General features: G+C 38.9%; 1 protein-coding gene across 1 annotated transcript; it reads right to left on the minus strand.

The window, feature by feature from the left end:
- Window positions 1–12948: 12948 nt before the first annotated feature.
- Window positions 12949–15686, minus strand: GPR52 (G protein-coupled receptor 52). The gene has a single exon (XM_005428993.2). It carries the CDS (start codon window positions 15648–15650, stop codon window positions 14565–14567), a length of 1086 nt encoding a protein of 361 aa, XP_005429050.1. The 5' UTR covers window positions 15651–15686; the 3' UTR covers window positions 12949–14564.
- Between the last annotated feature and the right edge of the window lie 19 nt (window positions 15687–15705).

Consider the following 15705-nt stretch of genomic DNA (forward strand, 5'->3'; position numbering starts at 1 on the left):
CTCCAGCACCTCCCCGGGCAGCCCCTTCCAGTGCCTCAGCACTGTTCCCATGAAGAAATTCCTTCTAATGTCCAACCTGAACCTCTCCTGGCTCAGCTTGAGGCTCTGCCCTCTTATCCTGCTCCCACAAGCCAGGAAAATGAACAATTCTAGCAAAGCCCTTCTTCACACAGTCCCATAAAAGCTTGGAATTGTGTGATTGTTGGGGACAACATTGAGAAATGGAGTTCTAAAACTTAATTTTTAAAAAATGCATTATTCATCTCAATGAATTTACATACCTGGCCCACTAAAGGCATTGGTTCATTCCTTAGACAAGGGATGCTGCTGATCATTCTGGTGCAGTCTTGCCTCACACCAAGAATTCCCAGAGACTGAGCAAACAAGGTGTTCCCAAATGCTGTTTTTCAGCTGATGCTTTTCTAACCCTGTTTTACAGCTATGATTGCTGAAATCAAGACAGCACATACAAATGTAACAGTACTGACTTCTAAGAAAACTCTTATTTCTAACAGAACTGTTTTGTTCCATAAACAGCGGAATTGGAAAAAAACAGAGTGAAAGAATGGATGCTTTCTGCTTCTTGACATTAACAAGAAGTTAAAAAGAAATCTCTACTGGATGATGGAAAGAGATAGGAGAAAAATTGCTGTCTGTTCCAACAGAGCAGAATTGTGATTTATTCCCACCCACTTGTTACCTCCTATTTTATTTCTTATACCAACCTCATATCTAATAGATGAAGAGCAGTGTAAGTCACCCATCCTGGATATTGGACAAAGTGGGACTGCTGAGATTAGGAGCACAACTTAAAAAATAAATTAAAAAACAATTAGGAGCAACTTAAAAAGTAGGTGTAATGGAAACACAGACCAGCAAGATCGAGCTCTCCATGAGGGTGCAATGGGTGCCACCACTGCACCAGCAATGGCAAACACAGGCATTTGTTTCACTTGATTCCCTTTGTTTCACTTGATTTCATTTACTCCCATACTGTTCAACCTTTCACCCAGTTAAAATCTCTCTTTTGGAGTAGAACTCTGAGTCTTGGAAATAGTATTTGTTAATCAAAATCCTTCTTGGTTTGTAACTGCTTTATATTAATTGTTCATGCCATGGAGACTTTCGAATCTATACTAAAAAGTAGAAAATGTGCTATTTTGACACCTTGTTATTAGGAGGAACCACCTAAACACACCTTTGAAAAGAATTCAGACTTCCATTAGTTTCAGTCCCCTCTTCCAACAGCTCTTCCTCACTTCCCCTCATTCTGCTTCCACCCACAATGCTCTCAGGACAACATGGAGCACTGCTTGCTTGAAAAGCCTGAAAAAACATGGCTGCAACTACATGGAAAAGGGAGAATCAGAAAAACAGAAGAATGACAAAATAAAAAGAATTTTAAAAATATATATAAATGAATGAAAAATAGGAAGAATGAAAACAACCCATTACATTGAGGGGATAACAGTGTTCCTGTCAGTAGTGTAACCATCAGTTCCAGGGAGACAACATAACAATCAGAAAGTGAATTTAGGTTAAATAACTGTAATCCCTCTTCTTGGCTAAAAAAAACAATCCTCATGTAAAATATGAGTTAGAAGAAAATGATCAAATTTCAGATCTCAGTAAGTTTACAGACTATCTGTGAAGATTATTTACTCGTTTTAGTACGAAATCTACAGTTGCTGAGTCACCTGTATGAGATTTTGGGCTGCTCAGCAATCCTGAAAAATCAGGCCAGGTCTATTTAGGAGCTTCAAGTGAGTGTTTGAGAATTTTACTTTAAATCCCCAGATATCCAAGTGCTGTTCTATCTCTGCAGCACCTCAAAAAAGCTCACAATATCCAAAGCTCTAAAAGGCATGAAATACAATTTTTGTCTCCAAGAGCCCGAGTTATTCTTGATTATTTATTGCCACTCTCCCAGCCATTTGAGAATGACCTTTAAATTTCAAGATCTTTCCCTGTGGGTATTTGCCTTACAATACTGAGGTTTGGAAGAGGAGCAGTGAGGTTACTGATGTGCCACGAATAGGGAACCTCTGAGAGGCAAACAAGGGCCACCAAGAAGTGCAAAATTGGTTAGAACCCATCTGAATCAGCTTTTGGTTATATCTTAATAAATGAGGGGGCATGGGGGAAAGGTGGATTTATCTTAGGTATATTACAGGACAGAGAATCTTTTCCTGAAATATGGAAAAATATTAGCTGAAGTTTAAACATATAAAGAGAATATAAGCTTAGAGACTAAGAAAGTGCCAGAACAGATCGAATTTAGATCATCAGATATTTTCTTCAAGATAAAAGTAATGATACACAACCAGGAGAAAAAGTGGTTGTTTGAAACCACCAAAAAAACGCATCTTTTTTTTTTCCTAATTAATTTTTAGTAAGAAAATTTAGGAATTAAAAAAGCAACAAGCATTTCTAAGTAATTTTCCCCTTCACAGCCTAAATAAATTATTTTCATAGGGAAAAAAAAAGAAAATTATAGAAATTAAACCTAGTAAAGGTGAATTTAACTAAGCTGCTTCTCTTTTCTTTCATGCTCTGCCCTACTGAGAGGAATAAATTAGCTAATCAGAAGCATAAAAAAAATTGCTCCAGAAGCCAATATTTGATAACAATACAAAGAAACACCCTCACAAATTAGGCAAAGGTTTTAAGCAAAATATTCTGATCACAGCTCAAACTTACACCTTTCCACAGCTTCCCACACTGAGTGAAGGGAATGAATGCTTTGCAGTACCACTGATTAAAATCCATTTTGTCATTGGAGGGGTCAGTGCTGGTGAAAGGATTGCTCTGGTTGTGCTTTGTTCTGTTTGCTCCAAGGTGCTGGTAACAGCTACTGGATGAGTTCCAATCCCAATCTGGAGTTCATTCCATGCTCCCAGATGGGATCTCTGCATGTGACAGCCTGAGGAGGAAGGACATTCTCCTTCACCCCAGCTCAGAATGGATTTGTGCCTTTTCCCATACATTTACATATACTTATATTTATACATACCTTACCTATGTCCTATACTTACCTCCTGTGACTTACCCAACTAACAATGAAATGAGTGTGAATGGAATATTGCCCATTTTTACAGCATTTCACTACATGTTTGAGCAATATTTCTTGTTCTAAAAACAAGAAATCAAACCAAACCCAAAAAGAAGAGAAGTGCCTTTTCTATCAGTGTTGAAATCAAGTTTTCAATCATGCTGATTTATCAAAACTGCTCATCTGTTAGGAGGAGTAAACAACTGGGTCTATGTTCAGTGTTAGTGACATTTTTCTATGTGTTACAACTAAAGTAATTATAAATATTATGAACATGTAATTTTATTAGGGTTCAGAGCAGAGAATCTGCTACTAACCTTCTGAATCAGGCCTAAAAACTTGAAGTTATCAAACCAGGATCCAATTCTACAGCACAAAATATTGAATTCCATTCTAAAACTAACTGTGAATTCATCAAACTCCAAAAAGAATGGAATCTAAATATAGCACAATGTATGCTAATATTGCCCTAATTTTGAAAAGAAATGATTAATAAGAAAGCAGGTCAACTCAAAGACTGCCAGAGATGCTGCTGCAAAGAACCGAAAGAAGTGAAGAGATTGAATCAAGAGAAATCATTCTGTTCACCTCTAACAGCAAAAGCCACAACCTGAACTTGATTTAAATGCATGAGGTTATTTTGTTGTGGACAATTAAGGCAGAAGAACTATAAACTGAAGTGTGGCCAACAATCTTCTGTTATGCACAAAGTTCTCACAGGATGGAAGAAGGCTTCTTGCAGCAACAGCCAAGGAAACAAATATCTAACAAAAGTTCTACACACCATGAAACAGTTACTGACCAGTTTTCTCTTTTTAAGATTACAGTCTCATAGAAAAGAGGGTTTTTCATAAAAAGTCACCCCCCTCACACTCTATAGCATTTGAGATTCCAACTCTAATTTTGAATTTTCCAATGGTCCATCAGACAAACTGGACAGTTACAGCTCACAGCAACAAAAGTGAGACTGAATCTTTCATCTAGTCATGGAATGGGTTAATGCCTTTCATATGGTCATATTTCACTTCAAGGAAAAATTAAATATCCTGTTAAATTTTTAAAAAATCAAAGCAATGCAATTTAGGGGGAAAGGGAAGACTCAACAACGAAACTAAAATAAAATTTAGCCAAACTCTTTGGAGATACAAGTTTTTAAAAGTATAACTTAGGATATTATTTGAGCTGTTCTCTGTTTACCACGACAATCTATATTTAAAAGGGTTTTTTTACTAATGTGAAATACTACAGCATAATATTCCTAGAACTAGTGTTTTTACATGCACAAAAAAATAAAGCTGTTTTCAAATCCTGCCTGTCAATTTGCTCATTGCAAAAATAGACAGAAAATGTGAAGTGCAATGTAGCAAACCAAAGCTAAGTGCTCTCTCCCTTTCCTCTTTCACAGCCTATGATTTTTTAGCAGCATTTTTTAACAGAGATGAGAAATGGGATTTTTGGTACATATGTTAACATATTGTCTCCAGCTGAGCACACAAACACAGATGCACATTTGTTTCATTAGCGATGCTCCTGCTCCACTCCAGGCTGCTAGGAAGATCTAGTGAGTCACGGGTGTAGCTGCAGAAAAAAATCAGTTTAGGGCTTGCCATATCACTGTTAGGCTGAATATGCAAAACTGAGTCAAACTTCCTTAAATTCCAAGGTTCCCCTGAGGGAATGGGAATTTTCTTGCAACAGGAATGAAGGGTGAATATAACTGAGTTATATTCACCTGTGCTAGCTTTGATTTGTATAAAAATGTACGTAACTAATAACACTAACACACAATTATACTTAAAAGCTGCAGAAATGCTTTTGGATAAAAATATTGCCAAGTTTTGACGATTTCTAGACTGCAGACATTGTTAGGAGACATATTAGAAATGCCTGTCAGTGCCCACACCTTCCTTTTTCAGTACTTTAAACTGGCAGTGACAACAACATTTCCAGAACTGCAACAGAAAAAAACCCTACAGTATAATCCAAATATCCACCTGAATCAAGATTTTCTGTACAAGCACTTTTCTTTTCAAATAGCAATTACTCTATAAGAAATAAACAAAAATACTCAGGGTATTGCTGGCTTCTGCAAGCAGGATGAGAAATTGTACTCTATGAAAATGAAAAAGATAAACTCAGTCATCAAAATAACTTAAACACTGACATCCAAAACTGCAATTTTGCCTGACATTTTCTCATCTTTTCCACAACATGAAGAAGAGCAATTCAATCTAGCCTGAAGGTGCAGGAGTACATGGAGCTGCAAAACAGGAAAAAAAACTGGAGCACAGAGAATCACTTCATGATTTAGGCACTCAAGTCTACCAAAGGATGGACCAAGAATAAAATAAAATAATAAAATAAAATAAAATAAAATAACATTTTATTCACAGAGCATAACTATCAATACTGGCTTTAAAAGCAAATGAGAACATGCCATTGGGGCAAAACTATGTTAACTGATCAATTTTAAAACGAAAAAGTAAGATGGAACAGCCTTCCTCTCTAACAAACTAAGAAGGATATATAGTTCTGGAGATTTGCTGACAGGCAGAGCTGTTTCCAATTCTATAAATACATCAGTGACAGTTCTTTCCAGATCTAGTTTGGTTTTATTTATTGCTAGATAACACATCATTTCAGGGAACAGATAACATTCTACTGATTAGCAGTGGAAGAATGTTGCTGGATGGGATCCATATCATGGCTCATTAGGGTACTTGCCTCAGCTTAGCTGTTCTTCATTATTAACTTTGGGGACTGCAGGAATACTTGAGAAAGTACCAGTTATTTGTTGGTAAACTATGTGTTGTCAGCCAGAACAGGCTGTCAGGCAAAGAGATTTTTACCAAGGATTTTTTAATTCATTTTTGAATACAACACTTTTCTTCCTTCCTGCAGGCTTGATACAAATTTGCCAGTGGCACGCAGAAAGGAAGGACTTGTTGGCTTGTGTACCATCCCTTTGGCTTCTTAAAAACCCTGCTATTTACATGGGGTTAAGAAGCACTTTCTGCCATGACTGCCTATAAAATAGCTTGGCTCTAACCTACTATATATATATATATATTTAAAGTATATCCCTAAATACTTGATCTCTGAACTAGCAATACGGTCCCTTTCATAACTGCTTTGTTGGTGCTTTTCCGAAAGGTATTTTGCTCCTGTAGCAGGAAAAGCTGGAGACAGTTGATGATAGTGACACTTCCCCCACTGCCACCTTACACACAGACGAAGACACAGTCTTCCCTAAACCCTCTGGAATTTTTAACCCACTTCAGCTTTTATCACCCAGAGAATTTCTGGTCAATGCATCCCATGATTCACTATACACACAGTTTGTTTTCATAGTGCTACCTTCTTTTTCTTTTTTTTATTTTGGTTGTTTGGTTTTTTTGAAACAGTGAATAATTCCACCCAGTTCTCCCCCAGGACAATCCCAACCTCACAGATTTCTCAAACTCCCCTGTACCTTAATCCTCCTTTCTAACTTGGAAAATCCTAGAGACTGACTCTCCCTTTGCCATGCCTCAGAATTCCTCCCAGCTGTGCTACCATGGACAAGTCACAGCTGGGGTTCAAGGTCTAGGCACATCATGGTGATGGTAGAGATGATTTCCAGTAATCTTCTTATTATTTTTATAATTACTAATATCTCAACACTTTTTGGTAAGCCATGGCTCCTTAAACTACTATCTCTATAAGGTGATGTACAGAAACCCAAAATTCCCTCACAGAAAGCAGATTGAATTAATTTTATCATTGTATGAAAAGCAAGACTTGCTTTTCTTCAGAATTAATATTTACATTTAGTCTCTTGAATTTCATCTGCCCCTGGGAATCCAAATCTTTTCCAAAACAAATTAGCAGCAGATATTCCTCACATACAACACATTTCGAATGTCTCTATACCATTGGAAAGAATTTTCATCTTGGTATAATTTATTTTTAAACAAAATCAATACCATTATTACAAGAAAACTTGATTATGATTTTTATTTTCAAATTACAGCCATTACTAATGCAAAGAATTTCATAAAAATAAGATGATCACTGAAGTCCAATTGTATCAATGACCAACGATCACAGACATACTTTTCCCAAAAAAGGGGGGGAAGTGGACAGAACTTCCAGCAGCATTTAAGCAGTAACCTTCTTGTTCCACCATTAGAACCAGAGGAAATACAACAGACAGATAAATTCTCTCCATAAACCCCATCCAAAATACTGATTCACCGCCAAAATAGAGTTTCTTTAGTTAGCAACATTTACAAACAAAATCAGAGGCAGATGTTTCAGCCCAACAGAGGATGTTAGAGAACTTATCTGTCACTGATGCTCTTGCCAAGACACCTGAAATGTGGTGAACAAGGTACAGCAATCCTTCCAGACACAATGAAATGCAGCCCGAGTACATCTCAGACTGGATGCAGTTCCCTTCAAGGACATGACCTTTCCAATACTCCAAAAAGGTTTTTGCTCTAGTCAAGTGAAGAACACAGCTACAAAACAGCAAAACTGGATTGGAAACTCCAATTTAAAAGTGAACTTCCAAAATTCAAAAGGTGGAGATCAAGTAAAGCACAGCCAGAAAATGGAAATAATGAATTGGTTAGAAGCTCCCAAAGTAAGAGATCACAGAAAATATGGGAGTCCTGAGTTGAAAAATCAAAAAGCTTGAACATAATTTCATTATGTCAGCATGTAGTTCTGCTTATATGTGTTAGATTTCTTTCTTTTCTGTAAGGCAGCATGAGATAATTGCTGGACAGTATCAAATATCCAGTATTACAGGGAAAGTAGTTCTGGATAAACACCTTGCATTTACAGCCTGTGTTTGCCAGTTTGGCTTTGGTAATTTCAGCACACACTTAGAACTTATCCAGCTTGAGCCACAAATAGTCCCCAAAGCCCCTGAAATGCAGGAAAAGCTGCCACTGGAACCTTGCCTTATATGACTATTTACAGTCCTTATGTACATACAGTGGCAGTAAAACTCCCTATAAAAAATGCAGTGCCTGAAAATCTACCTGATTATAATAAAATTCTCAAATGAAGATCCTTTTGGCATGTTGAGGGCACAGATGAAAACCAGATTACTCTGTTCTTGACCTGATAACAACTCATTACTCACAGCATCTAGATCTCTCTTTCTTTTAATTACAACAAATTTCCTTACCATTAAAAACCCTGATAACCACAGCTCTGAAGAAGTCTTGCTGAGGCAGTTTAGGGCATTATTGCCTCCAGCTGTCTCTCACCCCCTCTGTAGAGAATGACAGGCACACGCATAAGTTCAGCCCCACACAGCAGTACCCAAAACTGGGTTTGTGCAGAGCTGCCAATGACCCCAAACAGCTGAGATACCAGGAGGTTTTAGGAAAGCCAGCATCGTTCCTAAAGCAGAACAAATCTATCACAGAAAACATCATTTGTCCATTTACAATTCCAAATTTAGTTGCTCCACAAGAAGGACTTTTCCATAATACCTGCACAAGCATAAACAACACTGGAGAGATGATACAAGGACTGGAAACCCTCACGTGGGATAGCTATTTGAAGATGTTCCTGCCTAAAGTGTATGAAATTTGAAGCAGAACATGTTTTCTGAAGTAACTTGGGACTCTCTGTTATATTTGCCCAAACCACTACCCTGTCCCTCATTTAAATATCTCATTAAATGGACTTTTTCCATGATGAGAATTTGTGCTTATTGAAATAATATATAGAAGAAGGGGAAAAATAAAAGGCATTTCACTTAAAGGAAACAAAGAACAGTGCTGTCAAGTTGCAGAAGTGCCCTCAGATGATGACACTGACATCTCTGAGCTTCCCCTTCTCAAAAGCTTGGTGTTTGTCTCTTTTTCTAACACCACCAGCTGTCAACTTTAGATTGTAAGCTTTGAGGCAGGGATGAGCATCACACAGAAAAAAAAAAGAAACTCTTTTCCCTGGTAGTCACTGCACTTAAGAGAAGTTTAATTTTGCTCTCAGTCACCTTTTTTTTTGTCCAGACAGAGTCACATGGTGTTTAAAATGACTCCCTGCAGCCCTGCTGTCACAGCCTGCTCCAGAGGGTTAAGGCTGGCAGCAGGCAGTGGAAGACTGGGATAAAGTCCCAAAGATTTTACTGCCTGAAATTATTTTTCCTAGCCACCCATCAGTGCAGCTAAAAGCACTAAGGTTTCCTTAGATTCATCCTACCTTTCACAGTACTTGCACAAAGGAGGAGCCTAAAGAAATTATGGATGTAAAAATGAGGGGTTTTCAGTATTTTCCCAGCGCTGTGCTGGGCCATGGAGCCATTAACAGATTCTTCTCCATTCACATCCCACTCCTTTAGCACTTACAGCTCATGGAGCTCAGGGGATTGTCCTAATATCAGATGGGGAAAGGAATAATTTCTTTACAGAATGACTAGAAAAAAACATGTGTAGGAAGCTCCTCTTAAATAGCCTTCTACATTGCTTTCATGCCATCAACAATAATGGCATAGGCTTTGGTTAAAAATGCTGAGATTTATGTATAAATTCAGTACATACTTAGAAAAAAATTGTATCTCTCTGTAAAAATGGCGGGGGGGAGGGAATCAGGTTTACTTGAACTCTATATTTGGTTTAGCAAAAAAACATGTAATCTTTGGAAAGGCCTTTCTTTAAGCACTGTTCCAGGCAATGCTGCAAACGACAGGAAAACACCACCTCAGTGATGCTGGCATTTCTGGAAAGGTCTGCTAATTAATTGGCACCTTTTGGTTTGGCCATTCAAATGACATAACATGAAAATTTTCAGTGAAAAAACCCCAACAAAATCAATCGAATGCAGCTCTTCAGTAGAAAGATGCATCCATAAGAAAAAGAGGGAACAAGGGGCAGGGATGAAACCAAAGCCTTAAACTCCTCCTTTTGGTGACAGGGACAACAAAAATGAAAGATCTGCAAATCAGCTGGCCCTGGTGGATGGCTGGGGAGGCCACTGCCACCTTGAGTGACATTCCTCCCCCACAGCAACACCAGCCTGCTGAAACCCTGGCACTGCTCCCGGGCACACTCAGCTCCAGCCCCTGGTGCTGCCCAGCGTGCTGCAACTGAGCTGGAAAGCTGCTGAAGGGATATTCGCACCCTGGGAACAGCAGGGCTTGGCCTCAGAGATGCAGATCCCCAGCATCCCAACACCAACTCTCAAAAAGAAAGAATCGGGATATTTATGTGCTTAGCTACAATTGTAATATGGGAAGAGAAAACGGCTCCACGTTGAAATGAAATAGCGATTGAAATAACTCATCATTAAATCTCGATTTCTAATATTGACTGCTAAGTTCATTTACTCATAAAAGGACATTTTGCTGCTTTTGCTGAATGTAAGCAAAAAGAAAGAATCTGTATACTTATGTGCTTAGCTACAATTGCAATATGGAAAGAGAAAACAGCTCCACGCTGAAATGAAATAGCTATTGAAATAACTCATCATTAAATCTCAATTTCCAATATTGACTGCTAAGTTCATTTACCCATAATACTGCCTTTGCTGAGTGCAAAAACCAAGTGTACTCAAGGGTATTTCATTGTCAGACACTAATGAATGAAAATTAATCAAAAAACCAATAAACCCACTATTTTTAAAAGCATGAGGTACTCTACTCTTACTGAACTACCTGTGAAAGGCAGGTCAATAAAGCAACTTTTCCCAACTTTTCAACAGAGGAAGCACAAAGACTGCACAAAAATAAAACTTGCATAGTACCCCATGCTTTACCAAGTACAATTACAAAATGGATTTTTAAGCAGAAACAGGGAAAGAATATCTTACTATAAGACAATAAGTAAACCTTAAAAGATATAAATGTGTTTTTCATCACTATAGTTCTCTTTTCTGTTAAACAGTATTTTAAGAAGAAATTTACCTAGCCAGAAAATAAGGGAGCACATAGAATTTAGTGAAGAAAAAAATACTTCTCTGGTAGTTTTGCTGCCATTACAGTTTTTTTTTACTTTTCCTTAGGCTGCAGACATGAGGTTCCAAAAATGGTAAGGTAATTGACCTTGACATTGCCCCTGATATGCTGCAAACATAAGTATTCCAGAGAAATGTAACAGCACAACATAATCTACCTGCCTAAAGGAGTTTTTTGTATATATATTTATATTTGTTTTCTTTATCTATCAGGCACATAGCTTCATTTCTTTTGTTTAGTATTTTACATCTCTTTCCTTTTCATTACCTGTATTATCAACAATGATTTTTTCACATCAGTTTCTTTAGTCAGTGTCTGGTCTCCTAATTACCAGGTATTTCATAAATCATAAAGATCCTCAGGCACATGAAAGTGGGAGCCAGCTTTAAAAGCATCATTGTTTAATTAGGTTTTCCTACAAGAACATACAACTTTATATAATGAAAGAACGAAAATCAAAAGTGACAGATTGGGTGACTGGAATTTCTGTGACTTTTTTAATCCATTAAAATGCCCAGCTTTCTAATTCTGGAAGAGAATTTGGCACCAGCTGGAATCCTCAGACAGCATTAGTAAACAGTAACAAAACGTCCCTCAAATAAAAATTTTAAATCATGAGTTTAGAAAACACTTCCATAAAATGAAACACACATACTAAATTAAAAGATTCACGTGACTGACCAGGTCAAATCCTGTCACCTGGGAAACAGAAAGAAGAAAAGCAATACTTAAATCTGCTGAGGATGTTTCATTTGACAGATTCCAAGAGACTTATAAAGAATAGGGTGAAATGTGACTTTACAGCAGCTGAAATTCAGAGTCCAGGGAAGCAAATTAGTGTTTCAGCACCAACAACATGAAGCCAGTGTTCAACAAACCAAAAAACTCTTAAAGGGGGTGAAAAACCTTGGAACTTACAAGTTGGTTCCAGGGCATTGGATTTCTCTGATATTCTCTCCCTCCAAGAACAGCTAGAGGAAAAAGGCAATCTCTAGTTCCACCTGACAAATCCACACACTAAACATGATGGCAAAGAGGAACATACTGCTGACTGTGCCCCTCAAGGTGAGCAAACTTTGAGGTGCAGCCCCCGAGGCCAAGCCCTACTCCTGACCCACCATTTTCAGGCAATAAACGTTGAAGGAGCTGCACATCAACTGCACTTCTGCTGAGGTCACACAAACAGGGTTCAACTAAGGCACAACTGAGCCAAATGAGTTTGCTCAGGTGTTTGACACATCTGGAGTCACAGCACCACAGTCACAACACATCTGCTGCCCACAGCCTGGGCTCACTCAATGTCAGTTTGACTTTAAGCACCTGCTAGAACTTTTCTTGGATTCCAGAAGGTCCCACAGAAACTTGCCACCAGAAACGCCAATGAAAATCAGAAGCTCTGAGTGGTCAGCTCTGGAGCATAGATATAAAAATGACTTTAGTGGTAAGAAACCAGCCCTGGGAATTGTGAGAAAGAAGATATTTCACTGCTCCCTGTCTAAGCCTTGCTTGGAAAAAATGACAAAAAAAAGACAAAACTAAATTAATCCAAGTCATGTTTGTAGGAAGAGTTGGGGTTACACAACCAAACAGAGCAGCAGTGAGCCAAAAGAGCCTCCTGAAATAAACATGAACTTGGCAAAGGAAGGCAGCAAATACATTCTTGTAGACTTGGAGCATTACAAGATCCATGCAAAGGACACTACTCATTTTTCCCTAATATCTGTGAGAGCTGGGTCTCAGCAACAGCTCAGCTCAAGGAATGTTTCAATGAATCTATTTTGAAGATGTACAGTGCCAGAAACCAGAATATGAACATTTTAGACATCAAGTAAGCAGCTTTGAAATTTGGATTTGAAATTGTTCACTCGAGTCCTAACCCAAAAGGACTTTCCCAGAGAACAGAGTGTAACATCAGGGAACTAACACCAAGGCTGAGTTTGATTGACATAATACTACTTTATTCCATTGTTTCAACTTTCTTACAGGTTAAAAAAAATATGTATAGGGGTTCAGAACCACCTCAACAGAACAAAGAGTACAGTATTAAGGGAGCTCTAGAGTCAAACCACAAGTGTGCACACGTGGTCAGCTTTCATTACAAAAAGTGATAGGCACAATCTTTACATACGCATTTTGGTGAAAGAAGGAATAGTAGTGCAGCGTTAAAAGGCACCAATAATCAATAATTGGGCCTTTTTTAAAAGCCAATAACCATCTAAGAAAATTACATTTGGTTCAAAGTTATAATTTAAATATCGTATTGATTGGCATGCATCTGAACCCCTGGCAATTTATTACACAAACCTTATGTGTGCCCTTGCAAAATCAAAAAGATTTCATCAGTGGACCTGAAAGTCAGTTCAGTACAAAAGGACATACCAAAGCTCTCAGCCTGTATTCAACACCAAACTGTCTTGTTTACCTCCTCTGAGAACACTTGTCTAACAAAGAGCTGCACAGAAGTATTTCTCTTAAAGCAAGTGTAAATTTTTTGATCCTGTAGCATTGACCTACTCCATGTGCTATGAAAACATTAGGCACAGACCACAATTTATGTTTTCTCTTAAAAAAAATACAGTATGTGCAAGTGAGGTTCACACAACAGACTGACAGCTACAACAGTAAGCTCTTTAGATTTCCCAAAGAAAAGGGTCAGTTATTTTTAATTTTCTAAGCAGTGCTGCACACTGCTGTGTGCCATTATCATATCTGCATTAGGAGCACCTGTGGAACCAGTAAGGAAAAACTTCAGTACACCCTAAAGGACACTACACAGACTCCAATGTGCTGATTGAAATGGGTCAAGAGAGTGAACAGCTGGGGAAATCATTGTACATGGGCAGCTGCAGCCAGCCAAGGAGGGCCATTGCTTCCTGGTTTGGAACTCAGGTAACCTCACAGCTGCCCTCAAACTTACCCACCCGCACACAATGGAACAGAGGGATGCACAGCATGGGAAAAAAGGGGAAATGAGGGAGAGAGCTTCTGTGTAAGTTGTACCACAAGGTGCCAGTTTATCCCAAAGCGTCATGCCCAGGGTACAGTTTATGCACTGCAGATTTTCTGTACAACTGAGAATTGTACAATATGTGAGCAAAGGTAGAGCTGATTATTACCTGCAGGATCTACTACAGTCCTCAAGTATATAATTTACGGATAGCTGCATACTGTGGTGTTGATTGCTTCCTCTTAAATGCATTAAAAATCTGAAGGCTACAGTATACTCTGACACAAAGACAACTTGTCTACGAGGGGGGAAATGTAAGAGAGTAACTAATTTGTTTTACGAGGAACCTCCTCTGATGTGCTAGTTACTTCATGCCCTTTAGAAGATTTTTATTTCTGACTTTCTTCATCATCTCTGTTGCATTGTTCTCCTGACAATTTCACAAGAGTTCAGTGACCCTTCTTACAGCTGCCTTTGCCTTTTCCAAGATCCCTTTTAAAATCACTCTAACACCACAGCAAGCTGTTCAAGTAAACATTTCTCTCTGGCAAGTTTCCAGATACCACAAATACTACCAAAACTCAGCATTTGATTACATGCACCAGTTTTCTTTAAATGGAGCAGGAATTAGCCCGTTTCCTTGGCTTAGGGTCCCGTACATCCCTGTCTTTCAAACACACACAAGATGAACATATTGTCTCTGACAGTCTCCGTAGTCCCAGCCTGAAAACGCTGTTGGAGAGGCTATAGATCACACAGTTGCAGAAACTATTGCTTATAGCAAGCCACGTAGTTAGGAAGGAGAGTGCTGGGTTCTCCAACACCCTGGAGCTCTCCAGCAGAAAGTATATGATATAAGGGAGCCAGAGCACGTAGAAGACGCTGGTTATCCGGAACAGAACCATGGCATAGCGGCGGTCGGGGCTGTGCCCAGCCTCCCCAGCAGCGTCCCCCTCGTGGTTAGGGAACCGAGCTCTGCGGTCACTGATCTCTTTGGTGTGCTGCCGGCAGATTTTAAAGATGTGGAAATAGGTGAAACATATGACAAAGGCAGCAGGGGCGTAGAGTAAGCACACGATAAAGCCAGTGAAGTAGGCATTAGTTAGCCAGGAGGTAGCACACCATTCAAAAATATCTCCGTGGTAACCAGGTTTTCCCCAACCGAAAAAAGAAGGCAAGAAGATCAGGCAAGAGTATATCCAGATGAGGCTGATGCAGATTCTCAAGCGACAAGGTGTGACCAGTTGGTTATAGGAGAGAGGCTTTGTTATAGCGAGATAGCGATCCACACTGATGCAAGCAAGACATGCCATAGAGACGCTTTTGAGCACAGAGATGATGTATCCAAAAACTTGACAAGTCAAGGACTCGTGGACACCTGTTGAGTAGTGGAGCAGTGACAAAGTAGGAACCAAGCAGCTGACTCCAACAAAAAGATCAGCATAGGCCATGGTCTGAATAAAGTAGCTGGTGGTGTAATGATGCAGGAGTGGAGCACAGTGGAAAACAAATATCACAGTTAAGTTACCCGCAATAATTAAAAACGTTAGCAAGACAATGACGACTGTCTCAAGGATACAGATGTCAACTGCATTGTAGTGACCAAATCCAAGAGGGCAGGAGAGGTGCTCAGATACGTTCATTACACTACTGCTCATATTCAGAGTCCTCCATTCAATCCATCGGGACTGGTTCATGTTTTGTGCTTAGGGAACAGTGCAATCTGAGCCTTAGTGAGCAGGTGACCTGCTG

The sequence above is a fragment of the Geospiza fortis genome, unplaced genomic scaffold, assembly GCF_000277835.1.
Source record: "Geospiza fortis unplaced genomic scaffold, GeoFor_1.0 scaffold398, whole genome shotgun sequence".
NCBI classification, from domain to species: domain Eukaryota; kingdom Metazoa; phylum Chordata; class Aves; order Passeriformes; family Thraupidae; genus Geospiza; species Geospiza fortis.

Excerpts from the sequence above, each read along its gene's own strand:
- GPR52 (XM_005428993.2), bottom strand. The coding sequence starts at position 15,650 with ATGAACCAGTCCCGATGGATTGAATGGAGGACTCTGAATATGAGCAGT.